The following is a 21,174-nucleotide window of genomic DNA, read 5'->3' on the forward strand; positions in this document are numbered from 1 at the left end:
CTTTCTGGTTTTAAATGAAATCGGGAAGATTATTTAAGAGCAGCTGGTGGGAGCCCACGTTATTTTAATTACATTTTTGTGACATTTCAAACAACGGCCTGCTCACGAGTTACTGATGAATCATGGGCTGGTTAGTGTGGGAGAGGAGGAGTGTGCTGCCATTCAAACACCACACAGGAAGACATCCTTTTATAGTGAGCACAGCAACCAAGATTAGCAAAGTATTACACACTGAGGAGAAAATAGCTACTGTCTTTCCAGTGAGGCAGCTTCAAGTATCACCTGCTATTAAACTGAAGGGATCTGCAAGCTTAAATATGGAGTCAAATATGTAGTAACACTCACTAAAGACAGACTAATGATAGGCGTGAGTCCATATTGCATTACATGCACTTGAGGAGCTGGGCTGTCACTGTAAGCATGTCCTGGAATAAATTAACTTCTTCATTAATTAGAATAAGAAAAAAAAAGTCCAGAGGTAACAGAGGGCTGACAAAACAAATATTCTTAAGAAAGCTCATGACTAAAGCTCACGAATGAAAACAAGAAAACGCGGAAAGAAAGAAAAGCATCTTGAAGTGACAGCAACCTCTGTGTTTTTATGTGTGTGTGTGTGTGTGTGTGTGTGTGTGTGTGTGTGTGTGTGTGTGTGTGTGTGTGTGTGAGGCAGAGCACGGTTGAACACGGCGACAGCTGAAAGTGATTTGCGTTTCAGACAACCCAGCTCCCACTGCCCACACCCAAACACACTCACACACACACACACACACAAATCAGTCAGTACCGTCTCTATAGGAACCGCATGTGACCTGTGAAACACGAGCCTCCAGCTCATTGAGAAAGAAACAATCCGTACACTTCTGAGCCCGCGTACAGTATCTCCTACTGTGCCTCGGAATCGCTTGTGTTCATGAAAGTTTTCTACAAAATGCGAGCAGCCTCCCAGAAATCCCACAGCAATCTCAGTGAGCAACAAATCAATGCTTGGCACTATCCATTGCTGAGAGCATTTTAATGTTCAGGATTCATTTATTTATCTCAACAAAAGAAAAACCCACCAAATTGATTTTGCAGCACATTTTTTAGTTGGTGTAAATGTTTTTTTCCTATTCAGCTTTTGGAAATGTTGGCTATGATAACAGCAGAGTACAAGATCATCAATATGTTGACTGTGCCACCACAGTAGGCTCCCTGCTAATACTGAGGGATATACTGCACTTTGTAGTTCATAATAGGAACATTTCAGCATGTTAATTAGTGTTGAACTAACCTGCACTTGTATTCAGATGTGATAAACTGCAGGAGCTGCAATGTTAATTGTAAATTTAAAATGCCACGTGCAAACTTGTGGATGGGCTAGTGGGTATAACTTTTCCCATGATCACCGTTTAGTGTGTGAGCATGCAAACGTGCTAATTAGCACTACACACACAGTGAGGTTGACAGGGATGTCTTTAACTTAGCAGGCTTTTGGTCATAAATCAGTGTGTTAGACAAATGTAAGCCTAATGGTCATTAGGGTGCATCATCTGGGGGCCATGAATGTCTGCACAAAAGCTCAATACATCCAATATTTCAGTCACACAGCCATGCAGCTGGTATGGCTAATAAACAGCATATTTAGATTTAGCAGGGACTACTTTCTTTGTTCGTGGGAAATGAGAGAGGCGGCAGCAATGTAGCCAGCACTCTACCCAGGAAAATATGTGTTGGCAGTTCAACATTTCACAGGAAGATGCCAGATGATATCCTGCTCTGTTTTGCATTTGCTGTATCAATCAAGCACGCTGCTCGCTGTTTGCAGAAGTGAGGACAGAAAAAAATAAATAAATAAAAAACATGAGGAAAGTGCTTCAGAGTCAGTGCAGTCTTCTCAGCAGTTTGAATAATAAAGTGAAAACTTGATGATGGCAGCTTTAGGCAAATACTTTGACAAGCTGAAAGTCCCAAAGCTGTGAACGCTGAGTGGACAATGGTAGGAGCTAAAACTTCCGTACGCTGGAAAAACAGGGTGAAGAAAAGGCCTGAACCAGGAAGGACATTCAGGGTGAGGTCAAAGGTCAAGAGAGAAGTACTCTGTGTGTGTGTGTGTGTGTGTGTGTGTGTGTGTGTGTGTGTGTGTGTGTGTGTGTCTCTCTGTCTCTGCAGTAAACACATCTCTATATCTTTGGTGTATTGTCTGCAGCTGACAGCGGCCCAACCCAGCCACAAAGTGTTTTCAGAGTGTGTGTGTGTGTGTGTGTGTGTGTGTGTGTGTGTGTGTGTGTGAGTGAGTGAGAGAGAGAGAGAGAGGGAGCGATAAAGAGAGGAAGGACAGGATGGGAACAGGAACACTAATGGTTTACTGATTTTAGTGTTGGTTTGTGGGTAGAAACTATTTGGTTGTGAGACTACTGAGAGACTTTGAAGCCTTTATCTGTCCCGTCTGCAAAGCAAGATCCACTGACTGTTCTCTACCCTCCAGAAACTTATCGTACATCAGTAACACCTCCTTCAAAGTATTTGAAAACTTCAGAAAATGTATGCACTTTTAAAAAGGTTTTTCGTTTATTCGGCTGCAGTCGTGCATGAATGCATTTCTCTGTTTAATATATATAAATCTAATTGTATCTTTTAAAATACAAACATGAAAATATTTCAACCAACTTCAGACGAGCAATCGCACTACATATGCACACACACACACACACACACACACACACACTGAATATTGTCAAGACATGGAGAGGTAAAGTAAGACTTCCGGTTGAAACCTTCAAAATAAAAGCCCTACTGATGAACTTGCCAGTAGAACTGTTAAATAAAGCAAAATGAGAGAAAATCTCCAATGCATATACACTCACTGCACCATACAGCAGGTACTTTATGTGAGGATATATGGAGTTACCACCTTTACCAGCTAGAATAATAGAAACTGTAAACTACAGGCATCTTTGATATATAACTACAATAACTTCATCATCCTTTGCACACTTTAAGAACACACACTGGTGTATCCATGTTACAGTACATGCCTCCCTTCATTGCCTACTGAAGGACTATGTATGAAAGGTTTAACACACAAACCTCAGTGGGTCTTCTCACTACATCCTAAGTTGCTAAGAAGCAATTTTGAAACTTCCGGTTTAGTTGTTCATACATGTGGCAGCTTGACGGAGCTCAGACCTGAAGACAAGCAGCAGCTTTTAACACCTTTGTATCTCTGAAGTCATTTCTTACATGTCAATTTAAAGACTTTTATAAATTATGATAATTATTCCAGAAAGAAACTCGCAGCACATTGTGCTATCCATCATTTTGGGAAGAGCTGATGTGAAAATACACACTGAATGACGATACTAGCGACTGAAAAGTTGTATTTTTTAGTTGCAGTTGATTAAATGTACATAATAAATATTTAATATGTAAAATGTCCCTAAGTATCCTGTCGCTCTGTGGTTCAGCTCCAGCTTTAAGTGACTACCACTGACGTCCTGTTTGTTTCACTGGAGCACACAGCAGTGTTGGTGTTGGATGTGTTGGCCATTTTTCTGAGGAACACGTTCATTTAATGTGTTTAATCAATGAAGACTCACCGGTAACATCGCTGCGGCTCTGCCCTCCTGTCCCGTTAGGACAGCAACTTTCTGCTCCTCGCTGTCCTCCACTCTTCTTCTTCTTCTTCTTCTGCTGCTGCTGCGCTTTCTCCCTCTTTTCCTCTGCTCTCAGCTCATTTTCCACAAGTCCAACTTCTTCTTCTTCTTCTTCTCCGCCTCTGCGTGTCCGGAGATCCAGATGCTGAGAAAACCAAAGCTCCACTTTCCTCTTTCAATCCCTCCCTCTTCCTTCCCCTCTCTCTCTCTCTCTGTCTCTCACACACACACACACACACACAGTCTCTCTCTCTTTTGTTTCACAGAGGAAATACAACTGGACGTGAGAAACCTGGAAACACCAGCAGTGGTTCCATTATGACAGATTCTCTGATTTCATCCTCCGGTCACCCCGAGCGGGCGGGCACTCCTCCGGTTTGGGCTGCAGGGTGAACTGGGTCACCGTCCCAATCATCCGTCCCATCTGCCCCCGCTCCCCCCCTCCTCCTCCTCCTCCTCCTCCTCCTCCTTCTTCTTCTTCTTCTCTCGACAAATAGCCTACAGCTTCATTCAAATATGTGGCTAAAAGTAGGTGGTGGAACAATCACTAATACAAAAATCAATACTGTTTTCCAAAGAGGTCAATTCATGTCATTTAGAGTGGAGCGCCCCCTCTCGGCCGTGTCCAGTGCTCTCACCCACAGCATCTGACAGAACCACACTACTACTGCTGATTGTAATGTAACCTGGCTATACAGTATGTTGTGTTGTTTTCCTAATGTCTTTATAATTTAAAAAAAAAAAAAAACGCTGCAGATGATCTAAAACGTAAATATGACTTACCTTATTCCCAATTCTGGAGGTTTCTACAACTTCGTCATTTATTGCAACAGACTTTTGGGTCACTCTCTCCACGGTCGGCAGGGGATTTGAAAAGAGTCCTTAAGGTACTGGGAGGGGGTCATGAAGCGGCTAAATATTATAAGATGTTAATGGAATATGGAGGAGATGGAGGTATCTCAGCACTTAGATTGGCCTGGGAGAGAGATCTGGGGGCCTCTATCCATGAACAGAACTGGGCTACGATATGCGGCAACTCCAAAATGATGTCAAGAGACCTGAGGGTGAGGCTCATTCAATTTAAAATACTAAATCAATTCTATTGGACGTCGAGCAGACTTTTTAGACTTGGTCTAAGGGACGCAGCTGCCTGCTGGAAGTGTGGTGGGGAGGAAGGTACGCTGGTACATGTGTTATGGTCGTGCCCCAAGATCAGTCAGTACTGGAGGAAGATTCACAGTTACATGGTTAATGTTATCAAAAGGCAATTGGTGCTCTGTCCAAAACTTTATATTTTAGGGGACTGTACAGTGCTGTCTGCTTTTCCACAGTCACTGAAATATTGGACACAGACTGCTATCATGATTGGTCGACAGATCATCCTCAGGAATTGGAAGAAACCTGAAGAACCTTCGCTTAAGGACTGGATGACTGAATTAGGTAGAACTGCGGCTTATGAAAGAATGTCATATAGGATGTTGGACAGAACAGAAAAATATTGTCTAAAGTGGGGTATGTACCTCGACTATATCCAGATGTCACAGTAAAGATCAGGCGGATGCGCAAAGATGTCGATGAGCTGCTATTAGATGTGTTTTGTTTCAATTTTCTGATTTAATTTATTTATTTCAGTTTCTTTATTTTATTTTATTTTATTATATTTTGCTTGAGATGCCAGTCACTTCTGTGAGCGATTGACCCTTCTGGGGTAGGGGTGGGTGGGTGATGGGTGTTTGGGTGTGGAAAGTTCGTATGTTTATTATGTGTGTGTGTGTGCACATTGTACAAACCATAATAATTCAGTACGGTACAGTAAAGCAGTGACTGCTGCATTTGCTTAGTATTCCTGTGACGCTCTGTGCTGTGGGACTAAACCAGAGAACAGCTGTTGTTGTTAATGTGTCCAAACTTGAGAACAGAAGTTGATTCGTTGTTCAAGGCCTTTGAAATAAAAAAACATTTTAACATTGTAAAAGTGTTCCTCTTACATTTTAACCTGGGTGCAAATGGCTTAATAATAACGGTCATTATGTGGCAGGACATTAGCGCCATCTACTGTCCACAGGACCGACCAACACCCCATGATACCTAACATGGGAACGCTGGAACGACTCGACCCCTCTGCACTGCCCTGACATAAGAGTGATTCTGGAGGGTGAAGTTTGTGGTCCTATTGAACTGTACTGTGGTATAGGGAGTTATTTAGCCCACCTCATTTGTATAAATAGGTTAGACAACGTAATAGAGACACCCGTCAGTTAGGTGTACCTAATAAACTGGCTTTAACAAAGACACAGAGGCGGTTCTCAGGGTTTCACTTGGTTGGTTTGGATGAGCTACATACAGGACACTGCAATGACTCCAAGAGCCCTCTCACTTGATAGATGATGAATTGGCTGTTTTGTCGTGTGCTCTGTACTCTGTCTCAGTGTTTGAGCCTGTTTTCTATTGGTTTATCACACTGTACAGCTATTTAACTTTTACTGTATAACACTGTTTTACAAATGAAACCAAACTAGAGCAAATAAGAAAAATGAAATATAGTATTTTACTCCAGCTATTAAGTCCTCTTAAATCATTTTACTTCTCATCAGTTCACTGCTCTAATGTTGTCTTGATATCCTGGCTCCAGGATGTCACGTCAAATTCAGTCACTTGTCTCTTTGAGTGCACATTAAGGCAGCAATGAAAAGCAACATCTGACAGATTTCTTCTGAAGAACTGAGTCTGGAAGCTAATTTGTGGACATTCATTGTTCTCATCCACTGTGGCTCTCTTGTTCAAGGTTAGCTCATGTGCGTGTGCTGTCGGGTCAGTCAATAAAACCGATCAGCCTTAAACCATCCATTGGCTCCATGTGATGCTGCCACATTCACACGGCATCACCCCAGCCGCAGGCACTCTCTCACCCACACACAGGCAGAGTTCACGGAGGTCAGTTCAGGCTCAGCCTCACACTGAGGGCGGCTGCCATGTTACAGCTACAGCCGACATGCCGTCCAAACACTGCGACCTGGAGTGTAGAAGCAGCCTGGTTCTGTGTGAAGCTTCATTTACAAACATTAACAAAAAGGAGTGTTTGGAGATACATAGGATGGATGCCACTGATAAGATGGTCGTGTCTTTTCACTATCCAAATCATGTCAACCTCTGACCAGGTAGATGTTATGTAGTCTGACTGATCCATGCCATACTGGTTGTCTTTAAGTGGCTTTTAATCTGAAATTAGTTTGTGAATTAGAATTGTACGCAAATACTCCTGAAAATTAAACTTCTTGTTTTAACAACTCACCATACAGGCAGACACATTAAACCAGAATAAGGATGATTTTCAAAATAGCTTCTGCAACAAGCAGCAGTTACAGTACTAAACACTTTAATTTTCTAAGAAGACTAAGATTTGTTCAAGCAGACAGACATTTCACAGAAACACTGTGGAATCGATAAATAAATAACACGTACAAATAGATAAAAGGTACACGGGGAAGGGAAATAAAACCTATACAAAAATAATGACGTCACAAACAGCATCTTACAAACACAGCAGCTGACCAGACAGCTAGGTAAGTACTGAGCCGGAGACAGACGAGAACTATGGCCACTAGAGTGTCAGCGGCAGCCATGTTGGCTCCTGTTCCACGGTGGCTGTGACAGGAATACACAGAGTTTTCAGGAGATTGTCCCGTTAGACGGTGTGACTGTTCGGCCATGACGCCGCCAGAAAGATCTACACGTTTGTATGACTTTGTTACATTCTGGCTTACTTACTTGCTCTTACTGCCAAATATCACCCACGCTAAAGGTGGCTTGTAACAAGGACATGTCTATGATTTTATTTGTGGACATTTTACAGCTAACAGGACAACCTACTGAACCCTCAGAGTGGTTGTTTATGAATACATTCAAGCCAACTGACCTTTTAACACGTCTGCCCTCTGACATTATGAAGGACATCGTTGAACATTTAACACACGTTTGTTCTAGAGAAGCAGACCGAGCGCTGACAGCTCTGACTTGAGGACATCAAGACGGTAGAATGTGAAGTCGTTTCATCGGCCATGTGCTGCATTTGCATCAAGCTGAGTATTTTTTTATTCTTTACTTTTATTTTGAATATCGAATGTTTTCTAACTTGTCTGAGCTCTCTACCACCTGCGCCGCTCTGGATGTGGGACATTGATTTGGTCACTGAGGAGAGATTGGAATGAACAAATCAAACAAATGTGTGGATTGATGCGCAATAAACCAGCGGGCGTCTGAAAGCACATACTGCCAACTATTCATTCAGCGTCTGCAGGTGTTGTGGTTTAGAACGAGTATCGAGCCGCAGACCAGTTTAACGTCACAATGAATTAGCTGTCGAACACACTTGCTCACTGACACAGAATGTTCTATGATGTCCGACTCCCAGTGTCAACGTCAGAGCTAAAAAACAAGCGTGTTAGCATCAGCAGCATCACTGTGGCAGTGTGACACCTTCAAATGAATAAGTGTTTTTGACTTTTGGTTTCACAGTGATGCTCAGTTCTAATGAGCTCTGTTTGCCTGTGGGGTTTCCCTTTAATGGGCTGAGTGTTTGGTTATTGTTGCTACATATTAAAAAGGTGAGGTTACAGACCTCGGAGCAGAAATAAAAACTTCTAACACGCTCCACTTGTTTTTAGGTTCATCTTTGATGTGAGATAAGAAGCTGGCTCTCTATGTTTTCACAACTTTGACATGTGGCCCTTAAATACTTGGAAATACACAAAGTGCTCTGAATAGGTTTCATTGGCTATAATGTTACCAAAAAAAGGTTTTACCCAAACACGTCCACTTTCCATTTAACACCAAGAGATGAAAGTGTCCTGTGAGGCTGCAGCCAAGATGTATGGGGGTTGGAGATTCCTACTGTATAGAGCAGCTCTGTCCGTTGGCGTCTTTGGAGCGCAGACACAGTTTGGGTTTGTAGTTTTCCAGGTAAAGCAGCTGCTTGGAGTTGAACGCTCCACGACGCTTCCTGACAATATGAAAGAGACGTTACGCTCAAAACGAGGAACAGTGCTCAGGAGGAGAATGGCCGCCGTGTGATGTGGATGCATGAGAAGAGCGCACAGAGCAGCTGTGAGTAGAAGCGAGTGAAAGGGAGAACAGTGGAATCAGTGTCTTGTACTCACAGCCTTATGAAGTGCACGGCATCTTCATATTCCATCCCACACTCAATTAGAGCCAGAGCCACCAACACAGGAGCTCTGAGGACAAACAACAAGTAGATTAGCATGTACGACCATGTGCTTGGGCGTCAGCCCTGTATGTTCTGTATGAACACAGCTGTATGAGCTCTGTGTTTGTAACAGATGAATTTTCCCTGCACCTCTTCATCAAGTTAATACCAAATGTTTCTTTGAGCCCTTGAAGCTTAAGATCAAAGTGGCACAGCAGAACATAATCAGCACGACACGGGTCACTTACGGTCATACAATTAACCCAATTCATGTTGTTTTCACAGAATGTGCAGTCAATTGTCTTCTATATAAACGTACCCAAAACCAACATTATGGATCTTTCTCGTCTTATCTACAACTGCTTGCGCACAGCGTGCCAGATATAAAAACCAAGTGTTCAAAACCATTTAATATAATATAGAACCTCTACTTCTGCATCGACAGCAAATACAAAGCTATATTCAAACAGCTGATGAGCATTTCTGATAGAAACACTGAGAAATAGCTGATTTAAGCTACATGGACACATACAGTAAAAAAGGTGACTTTGTTAACTGTGGATACAGAACAAACGCAGAGCTAATTACTTTTTACTGCTTTTACTGAAGGAATGTAGAGTTGGTATTCAATGAAGAAAATGTGATTTGAGCTGAAAATGAACTATTTGGCTGTGATGTAGGTGTGCTGCTGTGTTAACAATTTAGAAAAAGTGTAATACGTTTCGGTAGATGGTTGTTAGCTACTGTGAAAAACTGTAAAACAAAAGATTACATGAATCTGAAAAAACATAATCTGAGCTCAACCTGCCTTGGTCAATTCATCCTGGCAAGCTGTTCATATGTAATACACACAAGTTAAATCCTGTGTCTAGTGCACACTAACCGTCCTAGTCCAGCAACACAGTGCACAGCCACACAGCTGCCGGGCTCCTCTTTAAACTTTGTCTGCAGCAGGTTCAGCCAATCGTCAACCACCTGGTCTGGGGGGGCCGAACCATCGTCAAACGGCCAATCCTGCAGGGGAGATCCAGCCTTTTATTTGAGCTCGCCAATTTGTTGCAACATAATCTAAAAGTGCACACGTTCGTTTGGAGACGAGCATTTTTCACTGGTCATTGTTCTGTTGCCATGCCTGCAAATCCCTGTAACAGGAAACTTTTAAGATCAGCTGAAGGCCCACTGCGCCCACTGCTCCGGGCTGTCATGGCAGACGCACTGGAATAATGCATTTTCACCCCTCTATAATGCTGCTTAGGTACATTCTAATATTGTAGATCATTGTTGGGTTTAGTCTGGTGTTTAATCTGTGAGTCTGTGTCACTTACTAGGACTTGTATGCCTTCTTGTTCCACTGGGGTCTTGTCATACGTAGCTGTACACACTCTCACCAGGGTGTTGACTCCATAAGCTTTCAGATCCTAAACATCAAAACACACTTTTTACATCAAACCCCGTCACTGCTGCTTCCTCTATAAATAAAAAGAACACAAATGAAGGCTATAAATGAGTTATTAAAATGCGTGTTACCTCTATAAACCTTCCCAGTTGTACGTTGGTGGGGTTGTGCGTAATCAGGAACCTCAGACAGTCGTAAGAGATCTCCACTGGAGCCGGTCGGTTCATGTTTAGACCCAGAAAAGTTTGTTGATGAAGAAAAACAAAGATAAAGTACTGTGCTTCACAGAATGGAGAGGAAGAGGGTTCAAAGAGGAATCAAAGTGAAAGTCTTCTGGTTGGTTTTTTTTTTTTTAAAAAGGGAAAAAAATTTAAATGAAAAAACACTTTACAATTAACTTCACTGACTAGTGCATCTGTGTGCTTCAAGGGAAAATAATGTAAATATTCTACTCCTTTGGTGATAAAAAGTCAGTCTGAATAAATAATAAAAAAGACGAGACAAAATTCTCCAGATAGAAATGCGGAGGATCAAATTTTTTTCTTGGCAATGAAGAAAAAACTCAAATTGGCTTGGCTAAAGACAAAAACTAAAAAACAAGCAGAGTGGGAAATAAAAGACTGGAGAGAGGAGACTCAAAGTCCTGAATTAAAAAAAAAAAACAGACAGAAAAAAAGATCTGTCTTTCCTTCCCTTCAGATTTCTAGCCCATTCAGAGAGGACTTGTACGATTCACAGTAGATGATGAAGAAAAGAACAGCAGGAGAGGAAATGAGCTGAGAGGAAACTCCTGGGATAAAACGAAAGCCTCCCCTACTCCCCAGGACAGGTGACAGGCTGGAGGTTGGCTTGTCTTCATATGGGTTGACCAGGATGGCAGTAAGGACCTATGAGGACATGGAAACATTCATTCATTCATTCTTACTTTATTATGATATGGCCTTTCTGTCCATTCATCTATTCTCCATGAAATAGTTAACCTGTAATTCTAGTGTGAATTTTATCTGATTTCCTTTAACTGGATGCACTTGTACCAGTTTCTAACAGGCCACATGACTTCCTGCATAAAGGATGTGCACTTAAACCTGTATTTATGTCACAAATGATTCACACAATTATGCACATATATTATCTACTATCCACAGGCTATATATATATATAGGCAAAAAAAATCACCAGTTTTTGAGGACCAGGCTTTATAATACACACCTGTGTGTGTGTGAATGGCAGTGTTTGCGCCTAGCTGGTGTCTCCTGTTCACTTGTCCACAATAAGCAGCAGGTGCTGGGCTTGGCAAAACTCCCCTCCAAGCCTCGCAAACGCCATACATGTGCAGCCTGAGAGAGAGACAGGGAGGGAGGGAGAGAGAGACAGGGAGGGAGGGAGAGACAGGGAGGGAGGGAGGGATCAGGTGTGATGTGAGCCTGCTGATCTGCACTGTATCCAGAGAAGCTGACTGAGGAAGTACACTCACTGAGATGAGAGCTGAGGAGATGGTTCATTGAGCGGACACAGGAAAATGTGACGGCTCCGGGATGTAGACACACCATTGATGATGATGCTGCTGCTTTCTGGGTCCTGGCTGACAACGGCCCGCTAGCTTCCTGCTAACCTGCTGCCAGAACACAACCTGTTAATGATGCTCAGCACACGTTACCTAACTTTAGTGGCTCACTGCATTACGGACTTATGAGAATAATTCTTAACGTCAAATCCCTTCCCCAAGCGAGGCCATTAGCCACCGAGCAGCCTGCATCCCTGCACAGCGGAACAACGTGATATAATCTACCGGATTCTCACTGGAGTTCCGTGTAAATACCGGAACGTCAGACTGTTAGCTTAACGTTCAATTACCAAAGGTCTGATTTACACCTGCAAGTTGCCGACAGTAACATTAATTATCCAGTGATTGACAGTACGGTACAAGTAGTTAGAAAGTCAGTGTTTAACGCTAGTAACCTTCCGTTAAAACAATAATTTAGTGCCTGTGCAGCAGAAACAACCTGCTGAGATGTTAGCGTTAGCCACGGCGATGTTCTACCGTTAAAACACCCAACAACCAGCAGCTAGCTTAACGGCACTGGTAGCTGCCCTTTAATAAAGACACACACATCACTGTCGAGCCGACAAATGTTTTAACACACCCAGCTTAAGATGTTAAAACATGATGTACAAACTACATCCCCAGACCAGCGTTACCTGTTAATCAACTACGCCATCTGTCATTAGAGGCTCCGCCGCCGCCAGCCGGGTCATGAAAGCAGGTCAACAGCCATGTCCACAGAATAAAGAGCAAGCTAGCACCTCCAGGCTAAAGCGCTCCCACAGCGGGCTAACGCTGTTAGCACGAGCTAACCAACAGTGACAGTCACACACTCGGACTGGACATGTCTACTTACAAAACGCAGTGGTTTCACGAAAAATCCAGACGCTTCTAGTGACAGAGAAGAGTCTGCGAGGGAGACATGTTGAACAGGAATGTCGAGTTAGCATCAATACACACCGAAGCTTCCGGCCGCGAGCTTTGTGCAATAAAATATCTGTTGCGCTGTTTTAAAAAAAAATCATGACTGTTTTAATTTGTAGGCAAACCATTTCACTTCCGGTATTAGCCTGTCACCTGCTAGCTTGACGAATTAATAGAAATCACATGCTGGATGCTGCTGCTTTATTTTATGCATTTGTTATTGCATCTATTATTATCATTATCATCATTGTTATTATTATTATTATTATTAGTAGTAGTAGTAGTAGTAGGCATCAAGCTTAAACTTTAATTTATGATATTGGTGTTCCCTACTCCCTTAAAGTCAAGTGTTATTAATCCAGGCATACCTGAAAATTCTATTTCATGTTTACCTAATATGTATACTGTATGGTATTGTAAGGTAAACTGGAAGTGTCAGGATGATGTTGAGATCATTGCTGCCATCTACTGTTGGAATGAATCTGCCAGCATGTAACTGAGTGACACAGTGAGCGAGGGAGAAACACTCCAAACTACAAATCACATTCTTTTAAATGTGTTTGCGGTCAGTTTTGGGGGTTTGCATGATTCATGGTTCAGGAGTAGAGGCAGCACTGGTAATGTGTCTCCTGTGCAATTTATAGCTTGACCTTTAACCTTTACATATTAAGCAACTGCATCATATTATATGCAGCTACTGTATTTCAGATAAACTGTTGTAGCCTAACGACATTATGAGCCATGTTGTTTTTGCTCTGGCAGATGCATCCTGCCCCCCTTCAATTTTGACAACAGAGGAGCGCCATTGAAGCATTTTCATAAAGAACCAAGATGGCTGTGTGCTCTGTTGAATCCACTCTTGCATCAGTATCAGACAAACTGGACGGTATATTTTCTCTTAAAGAAGAACAAGAGACGTTTTTTCATAATAAAAATGTGTTTGCCATACTTCCAACAGGATGTGGTAAAAGTTTAATTTACGCTCAGTGCTACGTCACACATGTCATTGCTCTGATTGGTTGTAAGTCTACCCAACTGGATATGGAAAATGAAAAATGATCTGAGAGGTTCCAGACCGATTCCAGGCTAAAACTGTTGCAGCAAGTTACTACAAATGTTCCACACACTAAATGTTTTCAAATCTGTTTTTAGATTGTATTGTGTTTCTGCCTTTTGAACACATCGCTCACTGTAAGAGCACATTTGCATTGCTCCCTGCTCTTTGTACAAGATCGACGAGGGAGTGGCATCTCTGTGTCTTTCTTGACTCTTTCTCCTACACACACACACACACACACACACCACAGGCATTATTGTTGGCAAGGATGGATGTTCTGCTCAGTAAAGCATATGTGTCTGCTTCTTTACCTATTTATAAGGTGTTAGGTTACATGGCTTGTAGGAGTGCCTGGATCCTGCAAACTGACAAGACAGGGCATGTATATGGTGTGTGTGTGTGTGTGTGTGTGTGTGTGTGTGTGGGATGACGTAGCAGCTGCTGAATCTGGTTTGGCAGGATTTCTGAGGGAAGGGCGAGAGAGCAGAGAGACAGACACAGAGAGAAAAAGGAGCTGAAACTCGTTTCTACTTCAGTACATTTTTAACTTAACTGGTTTTGTACGTAAACCTTCTCCTGGTGGCGTCCACGTACTGGGGATTTGGGGGCTTCATCACTAGGTAAGGTTCTTTTTGTTAGATTTTCATTAACTTAATTGAAATACAGGCTTAAAGTCAGTACGGTAAACCAAGAACTGCAGCCAGCAGTGTTTAGATGTAACACAGGCTCAGTTTCAGCAGTGTTGTTCTCCTTATTTACCCTAAAACAACATGGATACATCTTGTTATTCGTGCCAACAGAAGGACAAAAGTGCCAGTTTTCCACCTAAAAAAAAAGATATAATGGGAGTAACTTTTTCTTTCCTTCTTCTTGCTTCTCCTTTTGCTGTGACTAAGACACACATTTCAAGTCTGGCAAGACATTGAGCAATCAGTACATAGATACACTGACATGAAGCAAATGTGGAGTTCATATAAACTGTATGAGTCAACACACAGGCAGAGCGGTTGTGGAATGTAGCCCTCTTACAGTAAAAGCTGAAACTTTCCACCCACCCACACACACACACTATATAAAGTCATTTATTTTACAGTAAATTATATGTTATTGGGTTTTTAATGATGGAGAAGCAGGATTTAACGATTTCCTCAAATTAAAACAGTTTGCTGAATGTCAGTGTTTGCCTCTGTATCCCTTCACACCAACAATGGAGGTCATTTTCAGGTGACCATGCACTGAGCTGGACCAGAGCTGATGTTCCACAAAGGGCCGCTGTCAGAGTAACGTCACCACACGCCTCAGTGCTGCTGAAACCTTTTTTTATTTAGCCTATATGAGAAAGACAAATTAAGTGGCAATAGAGTTAATCCAGAGTTTCCAAGTGTTAACGCTGAAAAGTCCTCAGTGCTGAGCCACTCCTGTTTTCCCAAATCTAAATATTTTAGTCTTTCCTAAACAGTGCGTGATCCTGAACCGCTCCAGAAACCATACGGGCCTGAGGATGGCAGTATGGATTTATTTGTCTTTAATATGCTATCTATCCATCCAGTATGTGTGAGAATCATCGCATAATGATAACAGCTATCTGCAGAGAAGCTTACATTTTTCCATTCCTTTGAAAAACACTCACATAACCTAACCATCTAACCATCTAACCATCATTGGTTGGTTTCTAAATAGTAGAAGACTTTCTGCACTTAAAGTCTGATTGTTGCCTGCAGTGAATGGGAACAAACATGCGGTGGAACACTGCATTAGTCACACATTTGTAATGAATTCATGTCTGTTACTGTGTTTGAAAGCATCAGAAAAAGAAGACCATACAGTATTTGTGCATATTTGTAAATGTCCAGTGTCAGCCCCATGTGCTTACAGAGACCATAAGAGTTCAATAGAAATCTGTGCACTGACTGTGTACATTAGATTTTGAGCGCACGCACAAATACATATTTGTTTAACACACACTCATACACACACCGGCCGGTCTCTAGGTAACATAAACTCTGAAACCACACACATGTTCCAGGAGGTTCATGATTGAACTTGTATTTATACTGGACTAATGACGCTGGGCTGTTTCATCAATGATCCTCATTACCTTCGCACACATGCTAGTGTTTCCACTGTGTTCATTTAGCAGCAGCAGGCCGGCACGTAGCAGCTGCGATGTCCACTGTTAACACACGCAGCAGCTGTGTGGGCACAATTAGCAGCGTCCAGGGTAGACCAGAGAGATAAATAAAGACTTCAATACATAATGTGCAACCACTGTGTGTGCATGCACAATGATGAATTGTAAGCATCATACGCCAGCTTAAAATGCTGCTATGGTCATGTGTACATGCTTAACAGCCAGCTGCAGTAAAGGCTATGGTGATACCATTATACAGCCTTTTTCAATGGCAGCTACTTTATGTGTAAAAGGAATTCAACAAATCCTTTCATTTTAACACTTTAGTCTCATTACTGTAAATTCAAGTCCATCATGGACGACCCCTCTCACCCCCTGCACGGGACTGTGGGGGCCCTCAGCAGCTCCTTCAGCAGCAGGCTGAGGCCCCCACCCTGCAAGAAGGAACGCTACCGCAGGTCATTCCTCCCATCAGCCATCAGACTCTTTAACAGCAGCATCACTGGCTGATGTTAACACCCTGTTTTTCCACTCATATCATTCCACTCCTTGATATTCCTGTCCATACTTGAACATTTCACATTTTATTTTATGATACATAGTGTAAATATCCCGTAATGTAAATATTCCACAGTGTAAATATTTATTTATCATCACAACACATATTTATTTTACTATTGCTTTATTTTCCAATGTTGCTTTTATTCACTCTTTCTTGTCTATTGTTGCTGCTGTAACATGTAAATTTCCCCCTATGAGGGATCAATAAAAGAAGTCTAAGTCTAAGTACATAATAACACCAAGATTTTACAACACTCAACAGTGTTTTGTATCATCATTAGAACAGTTGAACAGAGCTGTAGCAATGTGCTTCTTTACAGCAGACATTTTGACTTGTTGATGGTCACGTATCCTCACATGAAATAGCAAGTGTACACTTTTTTCAGATGGAAACCTGAGCGTCAGGCTAGCTGTTTCCCATTCTTTCCAGTCTTTGTGCTAAGCTAAGCTAACCAGCCGCTGGTTCCAGATACAAATTTTGCTGAAGTTGTTATTTCTGTATTTCACAAAAATGTCAAACTATTCCTTTACGCTGAGTTGTTACCTGCCTGTTTAAAAAGTGGCGGACAGCAGCACTATCATGACCAAATTTTTTTTATGTCGGTATTTAAAGAACAGATTGCAAATATTGACTCATCCATCAGCCACAGCAGCCAGCTGACAAAGACATTTATTTTCCACGCTGAGCTGAACGTGACACGACTTCACTTTGTCTGGCCTGTGCACATCTTGTTATGGCTACTGAAGCATGAATTTTCATTAGCGAGGAGCCTGATAATATTAATAATCCTGAATATTAATTTACGAAGCATTAAAAAAAATGTGAGCAGGCTTTCTCCTCAATGGCCTGCAGACATGAGATGAAACCATGCTTCTGGATGGTAGATCTGCTTTTTATTTTGAATTATATAACAAGCTTATACAAGCCCATGCAAGTCAGACACAGCAGTCCTGGGAGCAGCTGCTCCATTAATGTCACCGACTTACATCTGTTAGATTGGGTAAGATGAGGTCTAAATTGAACTTTACTATTGCAATAGAGCGCAAAGCCATTCAGGGGAAATATCAAATATCTAAGGGGATCAGAGGAGTAATTCAGCTCTAATCTTTATCCCGTCACCAGGATGAGCGCTCATAACCCTCTTTTCTTTCCTCCTGTCTTTTCCAGGGTGCTCTTGTGTCTTTCACCCGGGCCGGTGCAGCAGCAGGGATGAACTGGTCGGGGCTGGAGAATCTGTTGAGTGGAGTCAACAAATACTCCACAGCGTTCGGGAGGATCTGGCTCTCCATGGTGTTCGTGTTCCGCGTCCTGGTGTTTGTGGTGGCAGCACAGAGGGTTTGGGGGGACGAGAGCAGAGACTTTGTGTGTAATACTCGGCAGGTGAGATGGAGGAAGGTTCCCCTGTGCTAACACTTCTGTGCCTTTAAAGGTCCCATATTATTTAAAATGCACTTTTAAAAAATGTCCTTTCAGCATAAATACACCGCCAGACGATGAGTAAAAGCCATCCTCTCTTTTTCTCCTGCTCCATCTTTCAGTAAATGTGTGTGAAAATGCTCCGTTTAGATTTGGCTCCCTTTATGATGTCACATGGGGGGGGGGGATCTGTTGATCATGTGACCTCCTCCAGCCCTTCAGCAGGCCGACTGCCCCAGCCAATGCAAACTTCAATGCAAATTCACCTCGCTGTCCGCCAGTATTCTTTCCTCACTAACACCAGCTCCCAGTAACATGAAGACGTTGAAAGCGAGAGCAGAGCACGCAGACTGATCTGTTCTTCTAAAACAGAGGCTGGAAACAGCTGCAGCAGCCATGTTTACATTAAGCCACACAAACCTGTTCTACAAGGATCTCCAAATACAAGTTATGAACTTGAAAAAGAACAGAACATGGCACCTTTAAGAGAACTTAGATTCCCACTATTTGTAATAAACTGACAGGATTTCTGCGTAACTCCTCTATGTGAGTTTGTTGGCTGCTCCCATCAGAGTCACATGTTAAAGAGGCGTTCCACTGATTTTACACATTAATATCAGCATACATGGTACAGGAAAACTTCTAAAGAGTCACCTCAGTTATACCCCTGATGATGTCATCAGAGTAATCTCAAATTTTTCACAGAAAACTTAAATTACAAACCCAAATCTCATAATCCCAAAGTTTACATTCGTAATCTTACCCAGGTAACTAGAAAAAAACTAAAAAAATTCATCTCTGTCAGATTATGGAATAACCACTAACTTCATATTTATCACAGAGAACACAATGTAACTAGAGGGCAATCAGCACTATCCATTAAAGTAAAACTTGTGGGGATACAACTTACTTTTATTCTCTTCTGAACATCAGAAAATGAACCGTACCTTAATGGAAAGTCCTTCCTTTATCTTTTTAAGTACTTCAAGGGAAAAAAGTTGTGCTGTTGGAATGATCCAGCTTTTTTGTTAAGATGTATGAATGTTTCAGCGATCCCCTAAAAAAGTGCTGCAGATTTAGAGGTGCTGTAGCTTTTTACCCACGTAGAGGCATTATAACCTCCATCACACCCTCCTGGCAGCACGACTGGTATTGTTGTGTATTTATCATTTGGTGACAGTTGCATTAGCTGTGGTATAAAATGAAAGCTTTGCCTCTACCACTCTGAGGTTATGGTACAGATGCAACAACCTGTGCTGTCACTCTTCTTACCCCTCTCAGACACTACAGCCATTGCAATAAGTCTTAAAGATTCTTTCACTTTGTTTCCAGCCTGGCTGTTCCAACGTCTGCTATGACCACTTCTTCCCCATCTCCCACATCCGCCTGTGGGCGCTGCAGCTGATTTTCGTCACCTGTCCGTCTCTGATGGTGGTGGCACATGTTAAATACCGCGAGGGAAAGGACAGGAAATACGAGGAGCTGCACCACGGCTCTCACCTGTACTCCAACCCCGGCAAGAAGAGGGGGGGGCTGTGGTGGACCTACCTGCTGAGTCTGGTCTTCAAAGCTGGATTCGACACATCATTCCTTTACATCCTGTTTCGGATATACCATGGCTATGACCTGCCCAGGTAGGGCTCTAATCATTGCTTTTCAAATTATACTTTAGATTTAAATCCTCTTCAGCATTACAAATAAAAGACATGAGGACTTAAGAGAACTTTTCCTTCAGGTTGTCCAAATGTTCTCTGGAGCCGTGCCCCAACACCGTGGACTGCTTCATTAGCCGCCCGACAGAGAAGAAGATCTTCATGCTGTTCATGGTTGTTTCCAGCGCGCTGTGCATCTTCATGTGTATCTGCGAGATGATTTATCTCATTGGCAAGCGCATCGCCAAACTGTTCAGGGCCCGCATGGAAAATCAGAGGATCCTATTTGCTGAGCAGCACGAGCTCACCAGCATGGCCCCGCCCAGGTCCCAGTATCGAAGGACCGACCCGACGCTGGACAGCCAGCTGAATCTAAACAGGAGGGAGAAGGCCACAGAGGCTTCTGCTAGTACGACCCTGTAGGACCCTGTGGGACCCCGTGGGACCCTGTAGTGCTCAGGGGTCACTGGACCGTGGGCTTGTTTCTAATGTCTGGCCACGCACAAGGACCACAAGTTACCTGATAAAGTTATTAAAGCAAAGACTGATGGAGAGACTGATCCTGTGATCCGCCTAAACATGAAAGGAGACTCTGAGCAGCGGCTGGCTATTTGTTGTAGGACAACTACTACTATTACTGTGTGTGGATATCACATTTCCAACTCTGTAGCATAGATCTGATTGGTGTATGGCTGTCTGTACAAGGAGGAACATCAAGGCCGACTTCTGTTGGGATAAATGGGATCTGATGCTGTGTGGGGGGGCAATCACTATGTCTTTAACTGTAAATAATGTAAATTACAGCACTTGGTTTTGCACCGCTGGGAATCTGATGGTCTGATGAAGCGTTGAACTCTTTGCACGATGGTCTAAATCTAGATTTGAGAGCGTTTTTATCAGCAAAATGACTGCCAGTAAGGAATGGACTTCATCACAGTTCCAACAAACTCATATCTGGCTCATACCTGCTGTATCTGACAAACACCTCATTCCTTGACTTTGAGTCAGCTGGGAACGCCACAATGTGGTTTCTTTTAAGACTTGTTTTTAATTTCAGCCCTATATTTAATTGCTTGTAAAATACTGATCAAGATAATAACCTAGACTCTCCTTCTCCACATGTTGTATCATGTGTTCCCCACAGATATGCAGGGTTTGTATATGCAGCAGAGACAGAGAAAGGGAAGGCTTTCTTTAAAAGGCTATATCTTAAATTTAGCAGCAGATATTAATGAAAAAATGTAGATTGTGTTCAATATTATATGAAGTTTAGTGCCTATCATTTTAGTGCCCTAGACATTAGTTCATGACAGACATCTAGATCTCTTATAGCAATATGGTTAATAAGGAAACTACAAGTGCACTCAGAGAGGACAGATCTCCCCCAAGGCCGACAATCCAGTTCTCTATCGTGTGAAAATCTGCAAGCGCTCCACCCACCCAAGATTCCTGAAAATCGGGCCACTAGTTTGTCAGTAATCCTCCAGACAGACAGACAGACAGACAGACAGACAGACAGACAGACAGACAGACAGCACCAAGAACATAAGCCCCTTGGTGGAGGTTTGACCGGCACGCACAATACCAGGACCCTGATTCTGAAGCAGCACATGATTTACAGACCTTTTTTGTGATTTAATGCCTTCCATGAAAATCTG

At 42.5% G+C, this 21,174-nt stretch overlaps 2 protein-coding genes and 1 long non-coding RNA gene across 3 annotated transcripts; 1 reads left to right on the forward strand and 2 right to left on the reverse strand.

Moving 5' to 3' along the window:
- Positions 1-6,991: 6,991 nt before the first annotated feature.
- Positions 6,992-10,559, reverse strand: LOC139211703 (protein tyrosine phosphatase type IVA 2-like). Its single transcript, XM_070842032.1, has 5 exons — positions 10,363-10,559; positions 10,161-10,253; positions 9,719-9,849; positions 8,789-8,863; positions 6,992-8,631 (listed from the first exon to the last, which is right to left on the reverse strand). The coding sequence occupies exons 1-5, from the start codon at positions 10,456-10,458 to the stop codon at positions 8,520-8,522; spliced, it is 507 nt and encodes a 168-aa protein (XP_070698133.1). The 5' UTR covers positions 10,459-10,559; the 3' UTR covers positions 6,992-8,519.
- Positions 10,560-10,766: 207 nt separating this feature from the next.
- LOC139212429 (uncharacterized) lies at positions 10,767-12,707 on the reverse strand. The gene is made up of 4 exons (XR_011585308.1): positions 12,631-12,707; positions 11,706-11,843; positions 11,441-11,568; positions 10,767-11,118 (listed from the first exon to the last, which is right to left on the reverse strand). It is a non-coding gene; the product is annotated as an uncharacterized lncRNA (long non-coding RNA).
- A 1,568-nt stretch (positions 12,708-14,275) lies between these two features.
- LOC139211686 (gap junction beta-4 protein-like) lies at positions 14,276-20,334 on the forward strand. The gene is made up of 4 exons (XM_070842011.1): positions 14,276-14,375; positions 17,616-17,828; positions 19,197-19,498; positions 19,600-20,334. The coding sequence occupies exons 2-4, from the start codon at positions 17,658-17,660 to the stop codon at positions 19,937-19,939; spliced, it is 813 nt and encodes a 270-aa protein (XP_070698112.1). The 5' UTR covers positions 14,276-14,375; positions 17,616-17,657; the 3' UTR covers positions 19,940-20,334.
- The last annotated feature ends 840 nt before the right edge of the window (positions 20,335-21,174 follow it).

This window comes from Pempheris klunzingeri, chromosome 13 (assembly GCF_042242105.1).
Source record: "Pempheris klunzingeri isolate RE-2024b chromosome 13, fPemKlu1.hap1, whole genome shotgun sequence".
In the NCBI taxonomy this organism is placed as follows: Eukaryota; Metazoa; Chordata; class Actinopteri; order Acropomatiformes; family Pempheridae; genus Pempheris; species Pempheris klunzingeri.

Bases quoted from the DNA above. Each gene is read 5' to 3' on its own strand.
- LOC139211686 (XM_070842011.1), top strand. From the start codon at position 17,658: ATGAACTGGTCGGGGCTGGAGAATCTGTTGAGTGGAGTCAACAAATAC. The intron at 17,829-19,196 runs GTGAGATGGAGG...CTTTGTTTCCAG, and splicing joins TTGTGTGTAATACTCGGCAG to CCTGGCTGTTCCAACGTCTG. The intron at 19,499-19,599 runs GTAGGGCTCTAA...CTTTTCCTTCAG, and splicing joins CATGGCTATGACCTGCCCAG to GTTGTCCAAATGTTCTCTGG.
- LOC139211703 (XM_070842032.1), bottom strand. From the start codon at position 10,458: ATGAACCGACCGGCTCCAGTGGAGATCTCTTACGACTGTCTGAGGTTC. The intron at 10,254-10,362 runs GTAACACGCATT...TTTGATGTTTAG, and splicing joins AACTGGGAAGGTTTATAGAG to GATCTGAAAGCTTATGGAGT. The intron at 8,632-8,788 runs GTGAGTACAAGA...TCATATTGTCAG, and splicing joins GCCGTGCACTTCATAAGGCT to GAAGCGTCGTGGAGCGTTCA.